We start from the raw sequence: 26,239 nt of genomic DNA, 5'->3' as shown, positions 1-26,239 counted from the left end.
CACCACCCGAGCTGCCCGTCAGACGCCATTGCCCCGCCCTTCCTCCATGTGACATCAGAGGCGGGGTCTAGGGAGCGCTGGCGATTGGCCGATCCCCCGCCCGCTTCTTCCAATCGGCGGTCCGGCCTGGGATAGTGCGAATAGCGCTGTAGGGGGATCTCAGTCAGCACTGCTGGGAGGAGGAGGTGGAGGAGGAAGGTTCTCCTACCGCCAGCTCCTCCATCCGACACGGTCACACACACCGGGATCCGGGGGCCCCGCAGGTGAGCCGGGGGACGGGGGGATGCTCTGGGCCGGCTGGGGATGGACAGTGGGGGCCGAGGCGGGGCTGCCGGGAGCCGTTACTTGCAACGGGCTGTGCGCAGGCGCAGTACGTCCAGTCCTTGTCCATCCGTCCGTCTGTCTGCGTGCCTGTCTGATCATGTGCATCACGTGTCTTTGTTGTGTGTGCCCACCCTGTGTACATGTGTCATATGTGTGTGCCTGTGTCATCTGTGTGCCCTGCATGTGTCAGGACTCTGTCATCTCTGTCTGATCCATAATCTAATATATATATATATATCTAGGACCTATCTATTGTTATTCTATCTGCATCCTGGGGTCTCAGTCTGTGGTGTGTGGGCCAGAGGGGTCCCTCACATCCCAGTGGTACTTCATTCTGTTTATATATGAGGCAACATCATATTTAATTGGTAAAGAATGAAACCCATACAAACTCATCAGAAGCAATGTATTTGTAAGCATTCAGATGAACTAGTGGTTTGGTACAGGGGGTTTTAATATAAACAATCACACTTCATAAGGGGTACTTGGAAACATTGACGATCACATCATCATCACCATTTATTTATATAGCGCCGCTCATTCCGCAGCGCTGTACACTGTACAGAGAACTCACTCACATCAGTCCCTGCCCCATTGGGGCTTACAGTCTAAATTCCCTAACATACACACACACACACACACACACACACTAGGGTAAATTTTTGATAGCAGCCAATTAACCTACTAGTATGTTTTTAGAGTGTGGGAGGAAACCGGAGCACCCGGAGGAAACCCACGCAAACACAGGGAGAACATACAAACTCCACACAGATAAGACCATGGTCGGGAATTGAACTCATGACCCCAGCGCTGTGAGGCAGAAGTGCTAACCACTTCGTCACTGTGCTGTCCATCACAGGGGTACATGTTGAAAAACCTTAATCTAGAGAACTGTCATTATCTAATCTCCATCTATTGTTATCTTTATCCATTGCCTGCAATGCCTTGGAGGCCTTATGTGATAGATTGCAAGCTCCTGGGCATTCAGCGTTATGTGTCATATAGCACTGCACAAATGCACAGTATCTTTCAATGATCGGATACATCACAATATGAGAACACGCAATTTAACACAAAATGTACAGTGGCAATCCTTGAACTCTTGTGCTGTAATAGTTGTAACTTTTATTGGAGTTTTGCCTTATTGGTTTATATCACAATGATGTGTTTGATCTCTAGGACACAGATGAACATATACTGAAGTGAGATCAAATGATTTCAATATGACCTTTTAGCCTTTATGTCTAAGGATGGACCCAAATGACAGATTTTTCTAGTGTCTTTATTGTTTATTTAGCGCAAACATTTATTACAGTGCCGTGTAGCAGAAAGACATATATATGAAGACTGAATCAATTGGTGAAGCAAGTAAACCCAAAAAATAGTTTGTTTCAAAGAGGAGATATAGTGAGACACACACACTGCACACTGTCAGATTGCTAATATGTATCTCTGAAAGGTGTGTTCGGCAAAGTACTCCTCATTTATTTATTTTTAACTACTCAAGTTTGTGACACTATTCACTTGAAAACTCTTAAGCCTCCATCAACCACTTTTTTTTTTATATATAATTTTGTTTTACTCATTAATATTTAATTGCTTTAATGTTTAATTTTATTTCATGCTTTATACTAATTAGGCCTACTGCCTTCCATTAATTCATTACTTTTTCTTTTGCTGTACTACCTTTTTTAAGGAGCATTTATCTACATATACTTCAATTTGTTCGCTGTTGTAGAAAGTGTACAAGTCACAACCCAAAGTGCTGTTCTATTACTGCTACTATCTTGTTTGAACCTATCTAGACAGAAATGTAGGTGACAGATCATAGTCAATCATGCCTGTGTCTTATTTTACATTATGCTGGCCAGTATTACATTATTCATTCATCAGGCATAGACAGGTTGTGTAGAATGGTAAAGAGAAATAACCCTTTTACTAGACTGAGGATTTATACTTGTTGCCTATTCACAATAGAAGCAGACATTTTATTGGCTGAAACATTCAGCCTATTCATTAGGAACTAGTGACATTACTGAGATATGAGGCACAAAGTGATGTCTCTAACCCTATAGTCCTGGGGCAGTTAGGAATCTGTTCACTTCTCTATTGGACACGAGGGAAAATGAGCAGAGATTTGACTCAAAACATCAAGGCATTGTCTCCACCGACTGTTCTGGAAACACATCGTGGATCCTTGTCCCAAATTGAATCTGCCCCTTAATGTTGGTTCAAAAGAGCTGCCATCAAGGCCAGTGCAAGCCCTGGGAGTGCCCTAGGTGGTGAGACCCCACCAATCCATCAGAAGTGGCACCCTCTCCCTCTGCACCCTACCCCCTGCTGCTTACCTTGGCAGGCGGGAGGTATGGGCGGCAGCCGCCTATCCGGGGACTGGGAATGTGACGTTGGGCTGTGACATTGTAGGCAAGCGCCCCACTCCCAGCGTAACACCGACATAACGGAACAGCAGCTTCTCTGTCATTTCAGCAGTCAGCACTCCATGTGGGGGCTGCTGACATGGGGGGAGTTATTTTCCTGTGCACTGCTGACTTCCTGTTCTACAGAAACCCCATTATAAGACTACTGTAGATGATTTCCGTTAAAAACACTGGATGGGTCACATTATGGGGGGATTCAATTCCCACCTAAGTAGCGCAGTGTTAAACCTATTATCGTTATTTTTTCTCACAGCACAAGGAGCTGCGAGCAAAAAGTCAGCGTTGAAACTACTGCAGTGACGGTATTTAAGTGCACAATTACCGTAATAACGGAAATAGTGCGCAGGTCGAGTTACTTTTTACGGTAACGGGGCCAATTGAATTCCCCCCTATGTCTTTTCGTTCAGTGTCTTGGGTGCTCCCCTAACCATTGGCACCCTAGGCAATCACCTAGATTTGCCTAAGGATTCCACCAGCTCTGGTGGTTGCATGTAGTGTTTCAGGCTTTTGGGGGTACAGCAATACTCAAACTCACTAATGTTTTATTTCCACTTTGCAGGTAAAAATTGTGTGTATCTGTAGGCATCAATGATCCCTGTGACCACTGTAAATCAGCAGTACTTTTCGTTGCCACTTGCATGTGGATCGGAATTGTACAAGAATCATTATGTTGTATTTTCTCTTTGACCTACAATAGAGTAAAAATGTACGGTGCCTTCTACATATAGTGGTTACTAGGAAGAATGATACCTGGGGCTACCTTTTTATTTTTATTTTTTTAAATAGTTTGTCATGTAGTTACTGACATACACAGAGAGATGAAATGCAATATCTCCAGCTATCTGATTAGATTGCAAGCTCTGTGGGACAGGGACCTCTTTTATATGCCTCCCAGAAGTGTTGTAGGGCTCTGATTACCATTTTGTGACTATATAAAAGCACTTCTTGCTTTTCCTTTAATTCTATTTAATTGAAACACAATTTAGAAGGTTTTAACCCATTTGCTATAATTTATTAGCAAAAGTTTTTTTTGTTTTTTTTCAGCCTCCTAGCAATATAAGTTTATGTACATGTTCTCATTCTTCCAATATGCATTGCATAAATGTTACCAGCGGCATGTAATTGAGGCTTGTAATTGTTTATAATTTTGTAGCGAACTTGCCAAGTTTTGTGCGTGTAACACTGGGCTGTCCTTACCTACCTGTGCTCACATAGGGAAGCGCTGTGACTTCGTTTTCGGCCAGTGGTTTATCATGCGACCTTGTACAAATGTCAGGAATGGACCTGGACAGTCTCCTTCTCGCAGTGTGTTTTTCTCGGGGCAGTCTGTAAGTGAGGGAGGAGTGTTAGTAGATGGATGTCACAGCTTTGCTATAGTAGACGTTCATCCTTATTAGCCGAGAGGCTGGTTTGCAGGGACTTGCTAGGCTGTCTGACACACAGTAATTCTAATCAAGATTTGCATGTCAACACAAAACTTTATATATAGCAGGGCTCCTCTCTATCTTTTACTATCCTTAACCGTTTCTATTGGTTTATTTTGTGTCTCAATGTCAAATTAAAACCCGTTTCCCTCGTTTTACGCATTATTGGTTACTGCTGTCCTTTTCTAAGGGTATGAGGTTCACTATTGTCCCTCTTTTTTTTTTTTTTTTTCCTTGTTGCTTCCAGGCACTAATACAGCTCTGCGTGGGCAAGATGGCCGTCACCCTGGCGAGGATCAGGAAGATGGGATTTCTTATATTGAAAATGGTCCTACGGTTCGCCTTCATGTTTATCAACAATACGGTTGCAATCCCGTCCTATGTATTCTATTTAATAGCGCTGCAACCTCTCAGACTTGTAGACAGAAAACTTTTCTGGTATATTGAAGGAGTCATGTTTAAATGGCTCTTGGCTATGGTAGCGTCGTGGGGCTGGACTGCGGGTTACACAGGTAAGCCGTCCTTTAAGGATGTTCCTGACTGTGTGAAGTTTATCTGAACATACCCAGCTGTTTAGCCAAGTAAAGAAAACTACAGATGAAATGCAAGTTGTTCTGTGAATTGGCGAAGAATATATGGGGGGGAGTTATATTCCTTTGCACTACTGACTTCCTGTTCTGCAGAAACAGAATCTCCATTCTAAGGGGGAGGCTCAATTAGCTGCAATGTCACGCTGTGGACATTGCCGGCTCTAACGGTAGGAATCTCCGCTCGTTTTTCCTAGAACCCTATGGGGGGTGTGAGGAAAAATTAATGGAGATTTCAGCCTCCATATTGGCGCGACGTGTCTTCGTGGACTGTTCCTGGAAACACATTGCGCTAAATTGAATCTCTCCCCCTAAGACTATTGTAGATGTTTTCCATGGGGTTGCCTAGGGCAGCAGTACAAGGTGAAATTACTAGTTCACACCAGTATATACATTTTAATGTCTTTTTAATTCTGTTGGTATATTGTTTGCAGTTTATTGAACTTTATATATCAGGAGATGCATCTCCTCCTGAGTCACCCTGGAGTTTAGTTGTAATGTTCATTTCGTTATATACATAATGGATTTTATTCAACTGGTTTTTTTTCTTTAAACCATTGCATGTTCGTGCATTCATCATGAACAGTAAGGTGACAATCTGTGATCAGCCAGCCCTATCCTGTCCATGGTTTGAGATACCCGATCTATATTTATTTCACACGCCAGCTCTGTGTTTGCAAATCCATTGATTATTCCTGAAATCTGGTGTGGCTGTGCAGCCCCGAGGACAGAATTGAGAAGAGCTGCTGTAAGGACACGGTTGTTGTAAAGTGGTTCTGTTTATTGAGAAGGCCGCACTCCACGGCTGATACTTTCAGTGAGAGGAATTTGTCGGTATATTCATACTCCTCTCTGCAGATTGTGCTATTTCTTTGCATTTATTTTCAAAGTCTTTATGTTTTAAGGTCTGGCGTTCTCTGTGTAATAACGGATCTCTTTTTGAGCAGTTGGTGAAAGCGATTCCAGTCTGAGGCAGTCGGCTGTACTTCCTGTGACTGTGTATAACTTTCCATTGCTCACTTTATGATGTCCCCTCATGCTTATTTGCACATTCTGTTTGTTCATAACTGAATTGAATGTAAGCGTCGGAAAATCTACCTCATATCCAGCGCCAAACGTTTATTTCTAATTGTTTGGGGGTTTTTTGCCATAGGAAAAGACAACTTAAAACTGTTCATTTGCTGGCTTGTCTCCACTTGATTGTTATTGTCTGATGTTAGGAACTGTGATTCAGGGAAAAGTCCATACATTCTTCAACTAGTCTCCGAAACGGAGGAGGTAGCCATTTTGTAGGCTAACCCAATATTTAGGAGAATGATGTTTGTCTAATGAGTAGGAGCCACTGTCGCCATGAGGTGGAAGCGGCCATTTTGTTGGCTGAACCAATATCTGAATGCAGCCTATCCATGCACCAGAAGCTATTGGTAACACTGAGGCACAGACTAAGTGATTTCACCTGGTCTTATGCACGTAAATATTTTAGTCCACTAAATAGCTATTTGCACGACATGCAGGAAGACTTTTAAAGAAACATTGTTTTGAATAACAATTTGTTTCAAACCATGTTTTGTAGATTCTAATTGGGATAATTACAATTACGGATCTGCTTGTTCATTTTAATAACTTTAAAATTACCTTTTTATGGCCTTGGATATTGTGAATAACTGGCACTATGTTATGGGTAACCTAGCCACTTGCATAGCTTGACAAAATTCTAAATTGTTCTTGAAATGAAAAAAAAACCCAAAACATTGTATGAAATTTACAACTCTTAATACTGTTATAAACGTTAATTTTTTAAATGAGATGCAATTCTTAAAGTGTACTGTACATAAAATATTTTTTTTTTTATGGCTTCTCTTACTTGCAAATACACATTGTTGTGGTGCACATGCGTGTAGTCAGCACTTACCCCTGCCCTATAGCTGGTTCAAGTGATGTGGCTAAAAAATACGGGACTTGCGTCCAAAGGTGAATCAGGCTGAAGATGATGGTGATGCTTCCTTAAAATGTCACTCGTCAGTCATAAGACAATTATTTTTTTATAATTTGGCCACTAGTTTGTGTTTTTATTGTGTTGTATAACACTGCATGCTAGATTGGTATCGCCAATCTAAAGGTCTCTAACTTCCTTAGTGGCAGATGGTCTATAGCTCTGTGGTTGGCAGAGTTGGCGACGCATCCAGCGGTTGTGTTCTTGTGGATGCCAGACCCCCGTCCTGTATAATTTGTCACCGACCAAATAGTGAATTGGAGAATGTGTAATTTGTGTGCCCTCTCCTGCAGAAGTGTGAAAAAAGACACTTCGTATTCATCTAATAAATACCAAGCGTGTAATCAAAACATGTAGTAATTACAGATTAGAGCTTGCTAGTGAATACCATCCTGGCCCCTGGAGGCTACAGGAATTAACACCTTGGGCTTAGGAGAGCTAGGCTGGGGAAAAGAGCAACTCAGAGTAAAAAACAATTACTGCAATCGTGGCCCCGTTAGGGTTGCACCGTATATGGAATTCAACAGGCTGCGTTTCTTTTCTCTTGTGTTTTTTTTTTTGTTTGTTTTTGTTTGTTAGGTAATATTTGACAGAGGCATAGGAAATGTCATAAATAAAGGGCTAAGTTGCATTCGCACACACTGGCTGACAAATTGTGACCCAGCTACCAAAGTGGACCATTTTTATTTTTTGTACAATAACTGGGAAAATCTGGACTGGCGTTGGTATTGCAGGTCCGCTTTTTCGCGTATCGCTTATGTCTAAGGCTCTCGTTTGTCCTCGTTATTCTCAGAACAGTCCCCTATTTTGTGTTGAATCAATTTTTCCTGTTCACCAATTTTAATAAAGGTCTCCTCTGTTCCCAAGGGCTCGTTCACCCAGTTGCTGGGAAAACTATGTAAAAATGAGTTCACTCGTCAGAGGTGTTTATAGTGGTTTATATTTTTTGTTTTCTATGCTTCCTGCGTAATTGTGCTGTTGACACACATTATCTGTATAATATATTGTGTTCTTAACATGAGAAATAGGTTGTACCATATTGTAAAATTTTACAACCGTATTTAAAATTTTAGGATATAACGATGGAGAGGCACCACTACCTTATTTGACCTATTTATTTTTTCATGCTCTCATTAATGTGTGAAAAGCTCAAAAAAAAAAAGTGTGAAGGAGCTCTTAGTCTAGTTAGACAATGGCACGAGAGAGGTCAATTATTCTGGGAGATGGTAGATTTGTTGCTAGCCTTTTCCAAGCTGAACACGTTCCATACAAAGCGGGTTCAGATCTCAAAACACCTTTTTGATGATTTTGAGCAAGAACAGTTTTTATGAAACTTAAATTTTCAGGATAACAGGCATGCATGTGTAATGTACCATATAACCTAAAATAAAACTTGGTGCTCGATTTAAAAGAATCTTCTATAAAATCTCTAAATTGTTTAAACCAGTTTGAGAGCTCGCAGGGTCCGTCAATAGTCTTGAAGGCAGGAAGTCTGCGGTACATGTGTCAAAATCCCCCCACATACATTATGTGGATTGATACATCATGTGTTATTGTCTAATGAATATGTCAGTGTCTGATGCCCTCATTAATGACTGCTAAAGATGTTCTATGTGGCTTGTTCATGTCATTGTCACAAAAAAGTGAATTGAAGATGAATTATTTGACATGCGGTTATGCGATTGTCGTCGTTAAGTTTGATATAACTGCTACTTATAAAAGCTATGATTGGCTGTGGGAACACTTCAGGGTGGACTGTATTGACCTGTGGACCCCAGCTAATGATACCAAACATTCAAGGTGGGACCATTGTAGTAAAACCCCACAATTACTCCTTCACTAATTGCACTGATTTATCAGAAAGCCAAAGGATTTATCTTATTGGACCATTGTTGGCATAGTGTCATTTGAGGCTCTCCTACACAAAGGTCACGTCTGTGACATTCCTCACACCCTGGCGCTGCCTCTGTCACCTTGAGACGATCACAAGCCTGTACATTACACCAGTCATTTGATCCTGTGTTTAATCCTAGCAGGGAGATAGCCGGTGTTTTTAATAGAACCATTCTTCATAGTTTTCAGTAGTTCAGCACATTTACTCCCTGGGCCTTCCATGTCTGCAGAGGTGTATGGTGATACGTATAGTATATGTCAAGTCAGACGGGTTTATTTTATTTGTAGCAAACTTTTTGCATCCACGAAAAGATTAATTTATTTACATTTGACCACTTTAGAGGATCTGAAATGGGCTGTTATTGGTGTAGTCAAGTGCATTAAAAAATCTCAGTAAAACTTGCATATGGAAGTGTATTAAAGGCAGGGTCATTGCAAACCTTTGGGGTGCACTAGGTGCTGGCCAGTGCCGCCCCCACCAACGCTGCTTCCTATCTATGTAGATGGGATGTGGTGGCGATATCCTTGGCGCTGGACTGACGTGTAATCAGCTGCTGTCTGCTTCTCCTTCATGTCAGCGCTCTGTGCAATGGCATTAAAATCACTGGATGTGTGATCTGTCATTCGGTGTTTAGGTGCCATCCAGCCATTGGCACCCTGGGCCGTCACCTAGATTTGCCTAATGGTAGCGCCTACCATAATTGGAGCCTCAAAAGCCAAGCTTCTCTCTCCGTAGCCGTCATGTAGTGTCGGGGGAAGCAGCAACAGGCAGAGCATTGGCTGAAGCCGTACTAACCACACAGCAGCCTGGAGGGCTGTGCCCTGTGCTATGTGTTACTTGTTAGATAAATTCAGCTTTGTTTGACCTGTGGCTGGGCTGTGTGGGAGGCTTATTATGAAGTATGTGTAATATTGAAGGTGATGGTATAAGGCAGCTCCATCTAGTCGGCCTTTTTATTGTTCCTGTTTTTAAAGCATACTTCCTGAGCTCTATTAATACTTTCCATATATTTGCATGTTTTTAGCATATCACATCTGTCTTCTCTAAGCCGTTACATGTTCATGGAGTCTTCCCGGATATGTTGGGCAGCCCGTGCACCGTCTACTGGCTCTTCCCTGAGTTGGTTTTCTATTTTTTTACTTTTTTTTATTTTTTTAAAAATATTTTCATCATGTATTTTTATATTGGAAGATTTTTATTACATAAAACCCCCCAAAAAACGAAAAACTGACACTTGTTATGCTAACAAGCAGTTGCTAATCTAATCAATGAATTGACATCCTAGTTATCCTGGTTCACAAGGAAATAATAGGGTAACAAGTTAGGTGAATGGTTAACTATAGGATATAATCATTGATAAAAGGGCTGACGTAATAGCAGTTATTCCAGTGCAGAGATTTGAAACCTATACAGCGGTGTCAGTGGATAAACTAACAAAGCATATAAAACATTTCTGTACATATAATAACACAGCTCAGGACAACACATACACAGGTGGATGTGCAGGACAGTGCTAACCAGGGACCCAGTAAGAGAACTCTGTGGGTATATTAGTCAGGAGGCACATATACTTCCCCGTCTTTAGAATGTAGAGTTGTACCAGCGAAACCATATCTGATAATACTTATGATTGCCATTTCTAACCGTGTACATGTAGCGTTCATCGCCAGAAGTCGTCATAATGGAAACCACATTTCTGACAGTTGTCTACCACTCGTTTTAAACCGAAAAATTAGTTAAAGATATTCCCGTAATACAAATAAGTGAATCTGTTGGAATCAAATGCAGGAGGTGGCCTTTTAAGAGTCCAGTCTGCAGTATAGAGCAGACCCAGATAAGTTTCCCTTTTAATTATGAGCAAGAGTAATCCATCGGGGTCCATTTCAGAATTAAGTTCAGTGTATAGGGTGCAAATCATTCTCCTGATAGTAGATCGTAACTGTTTAATAGCGGAGATTGAGATTCGTGCGGGAGAGATAGGAAATTGAGAATTAATAGCATGTCATAATTGTATATAGCAAACAAAAAACAGATGAGCAGATAAAATCCTTGTCTTAACTGGGCATAAGACTTAAGTGCACCGTCACAATAAATATGTTCTACTGTGGATACACCACATTTCCTCCATATATTACCCATAGAAAGTTTATATAATTCCCGCAGATTGTTGTTATACCAGAGAGGCGTATCGGGATCATATCCTATATCCTTCCCCACCTAAAATATTATAAGTCAACGACTTCATCTTTATTGCCTGTCTGATAATGGGGGCAGCGTCCTATGCCCGTCATGAGCATCTGAAGTGGTGTTAGGAGACCCCATCGGCTCAGCCAGGAACCCCACCAAGACACGCTCTCTTGGAGCTTTCATCCAATCAATTTGATGGGACATCTGTGCATCTAGGTAATGGAGCTTGAGGTTGGGAAAAGCCAAACCGTACGATGGCTTGAAGCAGCAATGGGTATTAAGTTTAATTCTAGGCCTTTCAGCCCCCACATAAAGCAGGAAATATATTTGTTAATGGATACAAAAAACTTATTGGGAAGAGGTACAGGATAGTGCTGCATAACATAGAGGTATTTAGGATGTATAATCATTTTAATTTTTCCTGACATGTTAAGAGGCAATTTACCCCAAGATTGAAATTTATATTTAAAATATTCTGCAATGTGATCAATATTAAGGGAAATTAATTCTGATGGCAGCGTGGAGACCTCTCCGCCTCCGCAGGGTGGCCGACAATACCAGGATCAAAAGTCTTGGCCGCATCAAGATACACCACCACGGCCCCCGGCTTAGCCCCATGAACCAACTGGAGATGCACGAACAGGTGCTGTAGATTAATTGTTGTGGATCTCCCCAACATAACCCTGCCTGGTCTGGGAGCACCACTTGGCCAATAACAGAATTAAGACGTGTGGCTAGAATTTTGACATCTGAGCCCAGGGGATATATTCATTAAACTGTGGGTTTGAAAAAGTGGAGATGTTGCCTATGGCAACCAATCAGATTCTAGCTTTCATTTATTTAGTACATTCTGCATAATGACAGCTAGAATCTGATTGGTTGCTATAGGCAACATCTCCACTTTTTCAAACCCGCAGGTTAGTAAATATTCCCCTTGGACTGATCATATAACTGGTCCGACCAATCCTGTTAACCCATGTAAGCCTGTCTTCTTTAGAATGGGAAGCGATGTACCGACATTCCAAATCTCTGCATGTTTGTTCCAGTTCAGAATCCGTCTATTAATGTTCTTAATTTTCAGGTCTGTACACAGTGCTTGGTGTGAGGTCTTACTAGTGACCTATATATTGGTAATATACACTGTTCTCCTACCTTCATATCATGTAACACTATGGGGGAGTGGTGCTCCTTTAAGTCTCCGAAACAGCCCATTCGGTGGAACCTCGCACTAAACTGAACCTGCACCTTTAACTCTTAACATCCTCTGTTGTTGCCATTACATCTCTGTTCATTGTGTTTTCTGCTTGTGGATTTTGGTTGCCGCACATTTATATAATTACATTTTTAAGATTCCACTTTTGTAGTTCATTTATTTTCTTTTAAGTCACTAAATATTTGTTTTACACCTGTTACAAGTCTTTGTAGCTTCTGCAAACAGACATACCTTCCTTTGTAGACCACAAATCTCTTTAGTTACTGAGTAAAAGAACATCCACTAATCTATGCGGTCTTGGATTGTATTTGTACTAGTCATCAATTGTTGTGTTGTTTTTTTATAAATGTCATTCCATGAATCTCTCTTCTATTGATAAGAGACTCACAGGTCTGTAGTTACCACATTCTTTCCAGCTGCCTTATTTCTGTAGTGGATCTGTATTTTGTAGTCTTCGAATGAATTACACCTGTCGGCAGCTATTGCTAAAAGTTTTACAAGAGAAAACAAGTTTTAGAAATTAAAATAATTATAGAACTAGAAATACCCAGCAATTATAAAATAATCCATTTTACAGCTGTTATTAAAATTCACTACATGAGTAAAATACATTAGGTGATATGATTTACTTGGCTTGCAATAGACCATCTTAGCGCAAAATAGATGATATTCTTCCAGAATGCAGACGTTAATTGTTATTAATCCTGTTAGTAATAGCAGGTGAGTGACATTCGGGATACTGTGATGAGTGACCGTAGAAGATGATGATCACCTAGCTCTTGTTTGTGATTGGTACTCTGCTGAATAATAATCAATGTGATCAGCAAAAGGGATGGTCGTACAACGTCGGGCCCCCCTAAGATGCCCAGGACTCGTACAGAAGTGACCCTTCTCCTCAGTGGTGGCCCTACAGGAGTGCACTTACCTTTTGCGGTACTGCGCTCCAGCTGTGTGAGCGTTGTCTTATATTCGATCCGACCTTCGGTATTGGGTGTAACCTATCTTACTCAGACACTGCTGGTTTACTCTGTGATGGCCTTTGGCGGTGGGAGTGGGGCTCTTGTTTCCCAAGTATAATCCAGCTGTTGCTGATATTTATTTTCCTCTACCAGAATGTGCTCATGTGTATAACAACCTGATGGTTTGCACGAGGTGCAGGGACATCTGCCTGTGTGTTCTCTGGATTGAACTCTATCAACCCCCCCCCCCCCCCAACCTATGTATTTTCTGTGTACTCTGGGGTGGGGTTCGTTTAGCGTTGGATGGATTTGCGGCCTGATAGCACATTGTATACTTTCACATATGTGTTGAGTCGTACCCATGTCAAGATACGTCCTGCTTAGTACCTGTAGTATTGGTGTCCGGCATACATTATTGTGTTCTTAAGCCTAATGAGAGGATGGAGATAAAGTTTGACGGTGTTAGTAGTAATTCTGCATACGATATTATAATGACGTGTACACAAGAGAACCAACCGTGTCTTGATATTAATAAATGTGAGTCACATCTTAATTAAAAAAACGAACGCCACCACATCTGTTGTCATCAAATGGGAATAGTCTTTCCATGTGTTCCCCTATTTAATGTAAGCCTGATTTTCCCCTTGAGATTATTCGCAGTATGTTGTCCCTCTGTGGTGCATTATCTGCACCTTCATCCTAAATTGTTTTCTTGTATTTTATATTGAAGCCCCTTGTGCATAAACATATTGTCCCAAGATAGGGAGCTTCCTCTGAGACTGTATTAATCAGTGACACTTCGCAGTCAGATGTCTGTGTATAATTCTGTACTACAGACGATCAGGGAGAGCTGGACTATAACCTGAGTATTGCCCTAGTCAGCCCTCGTGGTGCAGGACATCTTGTCTACAAATGTCTTCTAACCGTCTCCAGGAGAACAGTTGTTATACTGTGAAGTGTTATCTCTGTGGTTTGACATTTTGTGATCTGTAGAGATAAGAAAAGGTTACTCCTTATTGAGAAAGCGGTTACTTAAGTCAGATCCAATAAAATTAAGACGTTTTGTTGTCTTTCATTTTATAATCTACTAATTACGTTCTTTCCTCAAAAAGGCCATCGGCTCTGAGGCAGGGTTAATTCAGTGGTTTATAGTTGCTTTGTTTGTTAGCAGATTTTCTGCATTATTCCTGGTCTCCCCCTGGATTGTTCTGTTTGCATTTCCCGTTGTTTTTTTTCCCCCTATTCTGCCACTACCGCTGCTCAAGACTCAGATTATTAGTACCAATCAATAAGCAGAATTTTAAGTAGCAAGAATAACACTGATCACTGTCTAGTAACATTGATAGAAATCAATGTATTAACCTGGATCTGTCATCAGGATGGGGGATGGGGTGTTATATTTTTGTAAAGAATGGGGGCAGGGGGGACTTTATTTTATAACGTATATTTTTAATAAATTCTTGAGCCCCCTTATGATGACAGGTCCTTTATGCCTTATAATGCATAGAATGTTTTACTGTGTAGTAGCCTGGTTGTGCATCTGTAATGATATTTAATCATATGAACACTAGGAGGTAGACTAGGTCTGGCTGCTGTGTCCTGCACATATAAACCATAAAATAGTGTCTTGTGATAATGTTGGTGCAGGGTATTGTGCTGTAAGTGTGCATTGCTACTATTCGTAAGCTGGCCGCAGAAGACTCCTATTGGCCACAGAAGACTCCTATTGGCCACAAACCAAGTGTGTATGGGCCAAAAATGACCAGAAAGATCGCTGGTCATTTTTGGACCACACAGAGCACCGTTAATGTGGTCATACAATGACAGCGCAGTCACATGTGATCACTATCTGACTGTATTTACTGCCTGTCCTGACATCTGACAGATACTGATCAATATCTTTCAGATGTCAGGACAGGTGGTAAATAGTCTGATGGTGATCACGTGACTGCGCGGTCATTGTAGGACCACGTTAATGGTGCTCTGTTGTATCCGACCACTCGGCATAGGCCTAGAGGTCGCGTTGAACTGTATGGAGGAGATGCAATGAGCCGCAAGGTTCCAGTGTCCGTCTCCGCACCGTGCCGGCTAATGGGTACAGAAATCGACGCTCCTTTTCCCTCGCTTCTCTATGGCACGCGATGAGCAGACATTTCTGTAAAACTCAGACGGATGTGTCTTCACAGACTGTTCTGGGGACACCTCGCTTCCCCTTATGCTGAATCTGCCCCCATATAGACACCGTTACCCTGACGTCATTGTAAGGGTTGGGATGATGAAATGAATAGTTACAGTTAGGTTATATATGGTCTTATCTGTGAGTGTTGTGTGATGATTCACCTCTTGCTGGGACACTGTCCTGACAACAGGAGTGGTTGTCAGATCACCATGGTGTGTTGTAGTTTGCTCATTTCGTAAGTCATTATGTGCGCTCCATTTACAAAGAAACAACCTGTTCTTGTTATTGAAAGTGAACTATTATGAAAAACATGTTTGGGGTTTTCCAAATACATTGTGGTGTCATTGTTTTTACAACAAAATTAAAACATATTCAAGTTTTTTTAAGGTGAAGTGTTCTGTGCTTTTTAATTATTTTATTTATTTTTATAAATGTGGATTCACTGTCTGCACTGGTTAATGGTGTCTATTAGCTCCATTAGGCAGTTGGATAGTTGTCACTTTATTCAGTTTGCTCTTTTTAACCTGGCTGATGCTACCTAGGCTGTAGCGCACATACTGGGGAATGTACATGCAAAACAGAGGATTGTTATCCCTCTGTGCATGTTATGGGAACTTAGAGAATTGTCCGCTACCTCTTTGCCTGTTCTGTTTTTGGACAATTCCCGACTCTCCATTCTCCCAGTTGTACAGCGCTACGGAATTTGCTGACGCTAAATGAAATGATGATGAGGATAATTAATTGTATCTCTTACCTCTTGGACATGCCCCAAGCTGTTCTACTACCGAGTAGCTCCATACAGACAAGTATAATAAAAGTCATCCCAGCTGGCTAGTGTTTTATAATGTCTACATATCTGCCAATAATCCCTATTGCTTATTTTTATTTTTCCCGCATTATTTTAAATGTGAGGTCAAGCGAGTATGTTACCACTTCACCTGGTGGTGTTGGAGCATCAATCAAAGTCCTGTTTTATTTTTCATCCCTTAGTAACCAGCCAATGAGAAGGCTGCTCCCCAAAGGGATTTTACAATGCAGGATGAATGATAATAAGCAGCGTTAGGCCTGTTGTATTTGTATCACCATCAGAACTCCACTAAACACACAAATATAAATGTGGTCTGGCTTATAATATCCATTGTAATGCAACCGAACAAGAGAAACAAAATAAATGCTGAAAATCTCCCAGGTATTTAAATGTTGACACACCTAAATTATTGCGGAAAATGTAATCATGGTAATAAAGGTCATTTTAGTCGGTTGAAAATCTGGAGATAAAAAAAATAAATAAAAATATGGTCTTTTAAAATAAATCGGCCATTCTCTGGCTCGTCTTTCCTGTATCTCACACATGTGACCTCTGAAAAGAATTGGGTTCTTCCTAAATATCATCTAGTAACATTCTTCACATCTAGACTTTTCTTTATATTGTTGGTAGGCTATCAAAAAAAAGTTTTGTGGGGTTTTTTTTTTTTTTTTTATTGCCAGAATGTTGCTGTAACCATAGTTTAACAATACCATGTATGTATCAGCACTTCAGAATCTGAATGTATGGGATATTTTTTCCTTTTTCTTGTTCTTGCTACCCGTAAATGTTGTACAGAACAACCAGCACATCTGATGTGAGTGAGTTCTCTGTACAGCGCTGCGGAATTAGTGGCGCTATATAAATTAATGATGATGATGATGATCTGCCATTACTACTGGCTGTACACCCACTACAGTCACGCCCTTCGTCTGCCCAGTCCCCTCTGTGCTCCCTCAAGCTGTGTCCTGTTTGCAGTAGTAACAACTGGACTGTGGGGGTGTGAGGTGTAAATTAGTATGTATGAGTAGCTTAAGGTGAATCCATAGCACAGGCCGGCAGGTCTTCACCCCGCACGGTGGCGTAGTGGTTAGCACTTCTGCCTCACAGCGCTGGGGTCATGAGTTCAATTCCCGACCATGGCCTTATCTGTGTGGAGTTTGTATGTTCTCCCAGTGTTTGCGTGTGTTTCCTCCGGGTGCTCCGGTTTCCTCCCACACTCCAAAAACATACTGGTAGGTTAATTGGCTGCTATCAAATTGACCCTAGTCGCTCCCTCTGTTTGTCTGTGTATGAGTGTGTGTATATATTAGGGAATTTAGACTGTAAGCTCCAATGGGGCAGGGACTGATGTGAATGAGTTCTCTGTACAGCGCTGCGGAATTAGTGGCCCTATATAAATAAATGATGATGATGATGATGATGATGATTTGCTTCTGCAGTTACAGCATCTTTCACCTACTGTTCTGACCTCTGTTGTTCCTTCTGTGCTCTTACAAGTGTCAGTTCTGCCTCTACTTGTCAAACCGCAGGTTACTAAGTGCTGTGGTTAAACAGGTTGTCTCATAACGTAGGAAACACTTGGAGGGAAATGGTAAAATGAGTTCAGCTCCGTTCAGCTGTTTTATTCCCAGGTTTCTGCTCGTTCTGTAATACAAAATGCTAATTAATTCACCATTTTAAGATGGCAATGGTAGAGGGGTGTAAGCAGGAGGACCAATCAGAAATGGCAATCTATTGATCACGTCTCCCGATTGGTCTTCTCTGCTTGTCCCAAACACACTCCGATCTTTCTGGCAGCATAAGATGCCTGTGAAACTTTTCATCTGTAAGTACAGTATTTTATTTTGACAAACTTAAAGTGCACTGTCTCTACACCAGTGATCGGTGACCTGATATACATTTTGGGCTTCATGGATGGCTCTCTAGACTTCAAAATGGCCGCACCTTACCCTTAATCTCAGTAAGAAGTTACAACAATAGCCAAAGACACTTATCTGCAATAACCTATTAAAGTGTTACCAGCTATAACCAATCTGATAATATAGCAAGAAGCACCTGGGGCCACAGGTGACCCTAGAGCCACCTGGTACCAATCACTGGTCCACACTGAAGAGACAGCCATTGTGTGATATGGAACACATTTCATTATACATTAAATTCTCTAGGAACCTGTTCCTCAATTACTAGAACCTGTACCCAGAGATGGGCTGCATTCTCTGCACATAAAATGTCTTCCTCCAATGCAGGTGTAGGCGACGCACACATAGGAGGAAGACTCATCCGATGTCTATTGTATTTCCAGATGATTATTGGACCAATCTCCCGATAAGCGACTGTTCAGCCTGATTATCACATCAGAGTATGAGCTCCTATGATGACCGATTATGGTTCCAAAGCTCATCGTATCGTTTCATTTGATTTTTAAACTGGACTAAAAATCTTGTTCAACAATGTCTTAACAATCCTGCAGTGTGTACGTACTCGCGACTGCACACTCCATAGATCTCTATGGAGTGTGCAGAGTCACAATCTTTTCAGCTGATAGTTATGATTAATGAAGAGTACACATTTTACAAGATTTACCATCAGATCTGTGTAGTGTGTACACCGGAATCTATCTATATGCTGATCGGGATGAAATTGAGGAGCTAGAATGATACTAATCGTAGAACTTACCTGGCTCAGAATGTGTTGTGCGTTTACTGGTAACTTCTCATAAAATATTGCCTTGACACAGGTTATAGGAATGATTCAAGGAGATCTGAAAGATCATTAAGGATACTGATCACAATCTGTTTGTGACCACTGTGTTCTGTGTTACCACAGTTAATAACCAGTGTAGTGTTTATTGTATCACTTGTCCTTGGTCCTCTGGGAGGCTGATAACATTATCTCTGTGATCAATCATTTTACTATCCAACGGCAGTAACTGCTGTGAACAGGGGAAGGGCTGCAAGTACTTGAGGTGCTGGGAATATTAGTGAGAGCAATATTCATGGGTCTGTTCACACACATGACTCTCCCCTCCCCCACCCCCCCCCCCCAAACTTAGTATAACTACAACATATGCACTATGTCTGCATATGTGTGTATAGCTCAACAACCACTAAACCACTATTTCAAAAGTAGCCCCTTGTTAGACAGTAATTTAAAAGCCCCCTCCCCCCGCAAAAAAAAGTGTTTCCATATTTACTGATATCTCAGTCAGTCTGTCCTCCAATTATTGTGCAGCGTTTGGATGAGGCGATACATTCAGTGCTACAATAAGGACATACACTGCCTCCCCTCTGTGCTACTGGACCAGGCCGATCTCATCAGGTCAGTGATTGGGCAATTTCTAATGATCCCAGCTTTCCCGAACATTATGTGTATGTGGTAGATAATGTTGGAGAGTTTTGTAGTTACATAGACACCTGTATTTCACTAAATTTCTCAACAAATAGGGTGAAATATGGCTTTTGCCCAGTGTCCATTTTACGTTCTGATAGTTGGAGAACATAGACCTTTCCCTCTATAATAATTCTGTCCCACATTGGTCTATCTCAGTGTTGGCTAACCTGTGACACTCCAGGTGTTGTGAAACTACAAGTCCCAGCATACCCGTCCAGCAATAAGCTGCTATATATTGGCAAAGCATGCTGGGACTTGTAGTTTCACAACACCTGGAGTATCACAGGTTAGCCAACACTGGTCTATCTCCTCACTGAACCAGGATTCTGTTTTTCATTTTTACTGGAGAAACCTGAAATCTGATTTCTGGTCAATATTTGGGGGTCTTCTACACACTCCACTGTTGCTTACATAGAAAGCACTTGTGCTTCTCCATTACAAGAAGAGCTCCACCTCTCCCTAGTCCATAGTCCTCAGTGACTTGCCTTGCAGCCCTGATACCAGGCCTAAGCATTAGTGCTGCTGATTAATGAAAGATGGGGATCAGTATATAAAAAGAAGGAAACCTATCTATTTTAAATTTTTATTTAAAATATTTTTATTGGTGAGCTATGGGTAGGGGGGGTGAAAAGAATTAATCCCTGTCTCCTGCCATCTTCTCCATTGGGATCCTGTACACTCACCTGTCCTGCTTAACATGAACCAAAAGGTAAAAGCCAAATTTTATGTAGCCTTTTAGTTTTGTTTCTATGGTGTTTTCCATAAAATATATCCGTTAAGGCCATAGCCATTGGTATTTGTTTTGTGTTAAAACCCATTGGACATGATGTGTTTATTAATAGCACTTTTATGTTGTAAAGGAGGTTGGGGGTCACTTGCAGGTGAATGGAGCAGACAGCATCATTCAAGTTTATCCTCTTTGTGCCGTTACCTTAACTCACCGGCCAACACGTATAATGTATTCTGATAGCTACGGGTTAGCAGCAAGGAGGAGAAATGTATAATAACTTCCAGAAACACAAATTACACATGGTTATATTTGATTTTTACAGCTTACATGCCTGTGACATCCGTGGCCATGTAGATTATTTTAAATCCTATGGAGAAAAATACTACTTTAATATATGACGCACATTACATGAACCAATTCTGTTGTTCATGAAAACTTATGTAAAGACGTGTCGCTTGTGTGGCTCACTTTGGTTTCCTGTGTTAGGACCGGTCCACAAACCTCTGGAAGTGCTACCTGTAAGTTTAAGAAGGAACTGCACCCGATCAACAAAAAAAAATATTGAGTTGTCCTGTATCTACACTGGTTAGTTTAATCTGATGCAAGAATTTTGTAACTATTTTGTTGCGACATATTTATTTTTTTGCCGTTAATTTTACATTTCAGTGCTTGTTTCTATTAGTGAAACTGAGACATTCAGAAATTGTAAAATGGAACTTTCAACACTGTGTTGGACAGATACTCTTTGGTTTTACTGTTTTATACAAGCGACATTTCTTATAAAACTTATCTGTGTGAACAGAGGAACATCACTGTCAGTTTTGTGTGACAGAGTATCGCAGCAATATCCTCTATTTCGGGGTGATGTGAGCGCTTTATGGGGTAAGCTATATGTAATCCAAACAATGCTGTAATGTAGAATGATTTGAGCAGCTGCATTAATATTGTTTCTTAATCCTGTGCTGGAAAATAAACCCCTGTAGTTGGCATATTTTGTCTCATTTGTGATCAGCAGTCTGTGATCCAGAAAAGTTGCCAGTTCATTACTTTCACACTTTTCTTTAATAGGAAATTGTAATTCTAGCACTTTTTTTTTTTTTTTTTTTTTTAACCTGGATACTCTCTAGTCAGAGCCATTCTTGTATATAGAATTAGCTAAATTGCCACATTACGGGGTTAAGCCTGTGTTGCAAACCATTTGACTTGATGAAGAATACCATGTTATAAGCAGCGATTTCTCAGGGCAGCCTGGACACTCGCCAACCGTTTGGATGCCCCTAATCAACGTCCTTGCATTTAAATCCTCTCCCATTGTGACCTCCATGTTTTTACCTTTGCTGGTAATGGGAATAGGACGGGTCACGTGAGTGAAAGCTTATAGGGAATTTACAGTAAGTGAATTGGCTGCATGTGCTGCCCTTTCCACTGTCCAATCCTTTGTTTCGATTCCTGACATTGAAACTTGTGCACTTGCAGATGCACTTCCCATAAATAGAGGAGTATTTTTGATTCTTGTTGGTGTAGAATTGAAAATCTCTCTTGGGCGGTGACTCCTTGGCTGTGCAGTGCCTGCAAATTGTATTGTACACATGAATTGTAGAGTAAAGTATACATCGGAGGCCGCCAGTTTGTGGACCAAGTCATTATTTATGAGACTAGAGCTTATTCACTAAGAACGGTCTCTCTGCATCGGTCTCTGTGTGCTCATCCAGAGGAAGGCAAACGTTCATGTCATTGTGGAATAACTTCAACTGTTCACTATTGTTCTTCTATGGAATCCATGTTGTGTATTTCTCCCTCAGTGTCCGCACTTACTTTAATCATGGATGTCTGCGTTCTTGGCTGGTTCTAACTGTGATGTTGGTAATTTCTTCTGGCTCCTCTTTTCTGTAGGTGGAATCCTGACGTTTCCTAGAATTCCTTCTGGAGGTTTGGGTAGAGATTCCCCCATCGGTTATTTTACTCTTCGTACGCTCAAGGGAAAAAAAGACCAGAACACAAGTAGACCGCAATCCTAGTATGTTATCGTTTTTATTTGACTAACAATGGATGGTAAATACACTTACATAAAGATACAATATTAAAACGTACAATAAAACGTCACCTTCTGGGCGAATGTAAGTTCTCCGAATCAATGTAATTGTTCTCAGGATCTTGTGTTTAGATGTTATCGTGTTATGAAGAAAGAGCCAGCATGAAATACCTGCGCATTACGACCTTTATACAAATGCCACCACACTCTAAATGCACTCCATTCTGTATAAAATACCTTACTAATGCTTTAGTAATTTGTAAAGATTTAAATGTAATACTTGAGGATATGTTGTGGTGAGCAATACATGCAATTATCAGGAATGCTTTTATGCTTATTTTATACAGAAAATGTTGAATTGTAATGGAGTGCAGCAAGTGGGACACCCCTGTTGGGGGGGGGGGGGGGGGGGGGGAATAAAATAAATAAAAAATCTATATACACGCACCTTCACAATCCCCATGCTTTGAAAGACTGTAAAGGTCGAAATGCGTACATTTTTCCCACTGGGGGTGTGCTGGCTGGTCCTTCATAAGAGGAGAGCATCTAATGCTGGGGATACGCAGACAAGATCCTGGGAGCGTATTGGTGCCAGCAGGTACATTTACTATGTTTATGTGTATTCACCATCCATGGTTAGTCGGATAACGGGGATAACATTCTACTGTTGTAGTCTTTTTGTTTTCTTCCCTTTTATTTTTTTCTTTGAGCATCTAAGGAGGAAAATAACCGCTGAGGGGATCCCTACACAAACCTCCCGAAGACGTTGTAAACGTCAGGATTCCACCTACAGAAAAGAGGAGTCAGAAGAAATTACCAACATTGCAGTTCTAACCAGCCAGGAACGCAGACATCCAAGTGCAGACACAGAGGGGACTAAACAACATGGATTCACATGTTAGAACACTGTATTCATAGCAATAGTGACCATATATGAACAGTCTCAATTTAGGAGATTCCACAATCGCATGAATGGTATCATTCTTTTTATTTATATTTTTCTTTCCCAAAAGTAATAACCCTCTGTGCACAGTACCAGTACACACATCCAGTTCTGTAGATCTGGATTTACTTTGTGGGGGCACTTGTGTATTAATATTGGACAGCAATTGATGTCTTGAAGCATCTAGGAAGTTTATATATTTATTAAAAGTGGGGGCAACTAACAGTTTAATTCCTGACACTTAAAATTCCATTGTAATTTTAAGTTTGGCTAAAAACAATTGACTGCAAGTTATTAATCAAGAGTAAGAATTAAGGACTCAATGGTGCCCCCGTGGACAAATAATCACAATACAATAAAAGTGCTCGTCTGAAGAAGATGACAACTGCCACATTGCAATATTTGGTGTTGCTGTCTGTGAACTCTGCAGCAGGGGGCGTTCCTGGTCAAAGGGAGGGGGGGGGGGGGTCCCAGGATAGGATGTAATCCGATCATGTGACCTTCCCATCCAATCTTCACACACACTCTTATTGTTAACTTTTATTTATAGGGCACCACAAAGGGTACGCAGCACCGTACAGGGAGCGGGGGGAACAGAGCGGGTGAGACAAAGGGAGGAGGGGTAAATTAGGAGGTGGGCGGATAGCCTTTCATGAACAAGTGGTTCTTCAGCCAAGTATTACCCTGCTACTAGTGTGGCATTGGTTCGTAGACAATATTTGGGTGCTGGATTGTCGCCCTTGTTCCCATGGATATCTTAATCATGTTATAGTACACAAGGTCTTGGGTTCTCTTGCAGAGAGCAGTGAGATGTCGTAACTCATAGCAACCAATCACTAAGCAGTCTTGTGTAGCCAGGCTAATGACATCTACTATCTGACTGGTTGGTATGGGTTACAGTACATGTTGTGTTCCTGCTGTTTTATTAAATAAGCCCCAGTGACAAGGATTTTTTTTTTTTTTTTATATTGAGCTGTTAGTTTTCAGAGCAATAAAAAAAAATAAAAAAAAAATGGATTGGGATGATTTAAAGAAACTGACATTGTAATAATCCTGACCTATATTTCACCATTCTATCCATGAAATCGGGGTTTGTTATAGTTATTTATAACTGTCTTTTTATTTAAAATGTTTTTATTTAAAAAAAAAACCAAAGGAAAACCCTCCGCTTTCCGTCTCATGCCATCCACATTCCATCTGTGTCTGGAATAATCCTGTAGATATGTCGGCAGCTTCACTTGACATTTCAGGCTACTCTTTTTATAAAAGCTTCCTCTCGTAGTATTTGAATCTTTGGGGATCTCTGACCGTCTGCCAATATCTTGTTTTGACACAAAATAATACAGAATTCTGAATACTGCTGGCCCCTAATTAGTGAGTGTTTTTTTTGTTTTTGTTTTTTTAAATTGATGGATCGGTGGATTCATATCTTCACTGGCTCTTTAAAAGATCAGCGAGGGCTCCTAGATTTCACTGACTGTGATGTGTAACTATTACATAACTTCTTCCTAATAACCTGTATCCCTTCTTAGGAGGCCAAACACATGTATACAAATTCCCCCCTTTTTACCCATCACTGATTGCCCAGGCATCGCTTCATACAGAGGGTAGCAGAACTGTACCCCTATGTAATGGCTATTTCTAAGGACACCATGACAGACTTTTTAAAAAAAAACAAAAATAACCCCCAAAAACCTTCATGGCAGCAGCTGTTATTTCATGTTTTCTTAGAGACTCTTAGAAATCCAGAACTGAGCAGATTCTATTACAATGAGCCTGAGTTTTACTCTCATGAATTATGAAACAACCATTTAAACAGCACCATAGCCCTGCATTTTATTTTAGATCAATCATCATAAAAGCCTTTTACCTAGCTTGGCCTTCTGCTTTTTTTTTTCTTTTCCTCTGGTAAATGAAGATCTTGACAAGTCTACTTATTGCAGACAATGAGGGAGCTGCCAGGATCTCCCGAGACGTCCTGTCTGTTTCAACACTAAGGAAATTTTCAACCTATATCTCTGATGCAGCATCACTGGATACGTTGGTACAATGCCCAGCTCTGCCGTATGCTTTCTCGTAGATGGGAGTTGGCGGATACAGAACACAAGCACATTTTTAAATGTGCAAAAGATGAATACAAACACAACTTAAACCTTGTATAGATTTAGGAGTGTTAGGGTCTCTTTCATTTAAATCAACCATCTGATGTGAGGAAGTTCTCTGTACAGCGCTGCGGAATCAGTGGCGCTATATAAATGATGATGATGAACCTTCTTAGAACTATTTGTGAGATATTTGAAGACTTCGCTGTCCCATTTAGAATGTAACTATCTTATTTGCGCGCTTTGCATCCTGTTTTACAAAACAGGAAGGTCTATTGTGTAAAGCAGCAGGAAACCTCTCGCAGCTCCTGAATTTCACTGTACAAAAACCTTTTGTTAAATTAAGTTACAGTTACAGCTATTTGACATTAGTATCTAGCAATTGTTGTGTTACTGAACTGTATAATGGACATGAAATAACTGATATTTATACATGGCTAGCTCAGCCATGTTAGGAGGGAGGTATTTAACCAACAGCTCAACGGACTGCAATATCGTGTGTGTGTGTTGTTTTTTTTTTTTTTTTGTGTTCACTTCTATCAGATGCCATTTGGACACCATTTTAGAGACATGGGAGTTATGTGATTGGCTAGAAGCAGCACTAGAAAGTCACAATGCCCACAACATTCAATTAATTGTATACACTGTAACCTTTTTTTTTTTTTTATAAAAGCGCTCACCTAAGATTTAGCTACGTTCTACATAAAGGAATTAGATACTCTGTGGGGGAGATTCAATTCGTTGCTAGGTGTCTCCGGAAAGTCCGTGGAGACACATCATATTTTTTATTTTCTCGCGCCCCATAGAGGTGTGCAGAAAAATCACTGAACATTCCTACCGTAATCTGTTGGAAATTTGCGCATACCAGCAATTTCCCCGCTAAATGAATCTCCCCTAAGTGACCATGTCTGCTAAACAGAGCAGGTAAACGGCCCATTTGAGCCACTGTCATTGTTTGTGTTTCCAGATGTTTGCTCCCTTTTGTATAAAATCTACCATCTCCACCCTATCTGCCCAGCCCCTTTCATACTGCCTA

General features: G+C 40.9%; 1 protein-coding gene across 1 annotated transcript in view; it reads left to right on the top strand.

The window, feature by feature from the left end:
* Positions 1-119: 119 nt before the first annotated feature.
* LPGAT1 (lysophosphatidylglycerol acyltransferase 1) overlaps positions 120-26,239 on the top strand; it is a 63,952-nt gene continuing 37,832 nt past the window's right edge. Inside the window, exons 1-2 of the mRNA XM_075204216.1 lie at positions 120-263; positions 4,434-4,698. Of these exons, the coding sequence (XP_075060317.1) occupies positions 4,461-4,698 (238 nt within the window). The 5' untranslated portion in view covers positions 120-263; positions 4,434-4,460. The remainder of the gene's footprint in view (positions 264-4,433; positions 4,699-26,239) is intronic.

Source organism: Mixophyes fleayi, chromosome 3 (assembly GCF_038048845.1).
Source record: "Mixophyes fleayi isolate aMixFle1 chromosome 3, aMixFle1.hap1, whole genome shotgun sequence".
Classification (NCBI taxonomy): domain Eukaryota; kingdom Metazoa; phylum Chordata; class Amphibia; order Anura; family Limnodynastidae; genus Mixophyes; species Mixophyes fleayi.
The sequence above is the reverse complement of the archived record's forward strand: the minus strand, read 5'-3'. Positions and strand labels throughout refer to the sequence as shown.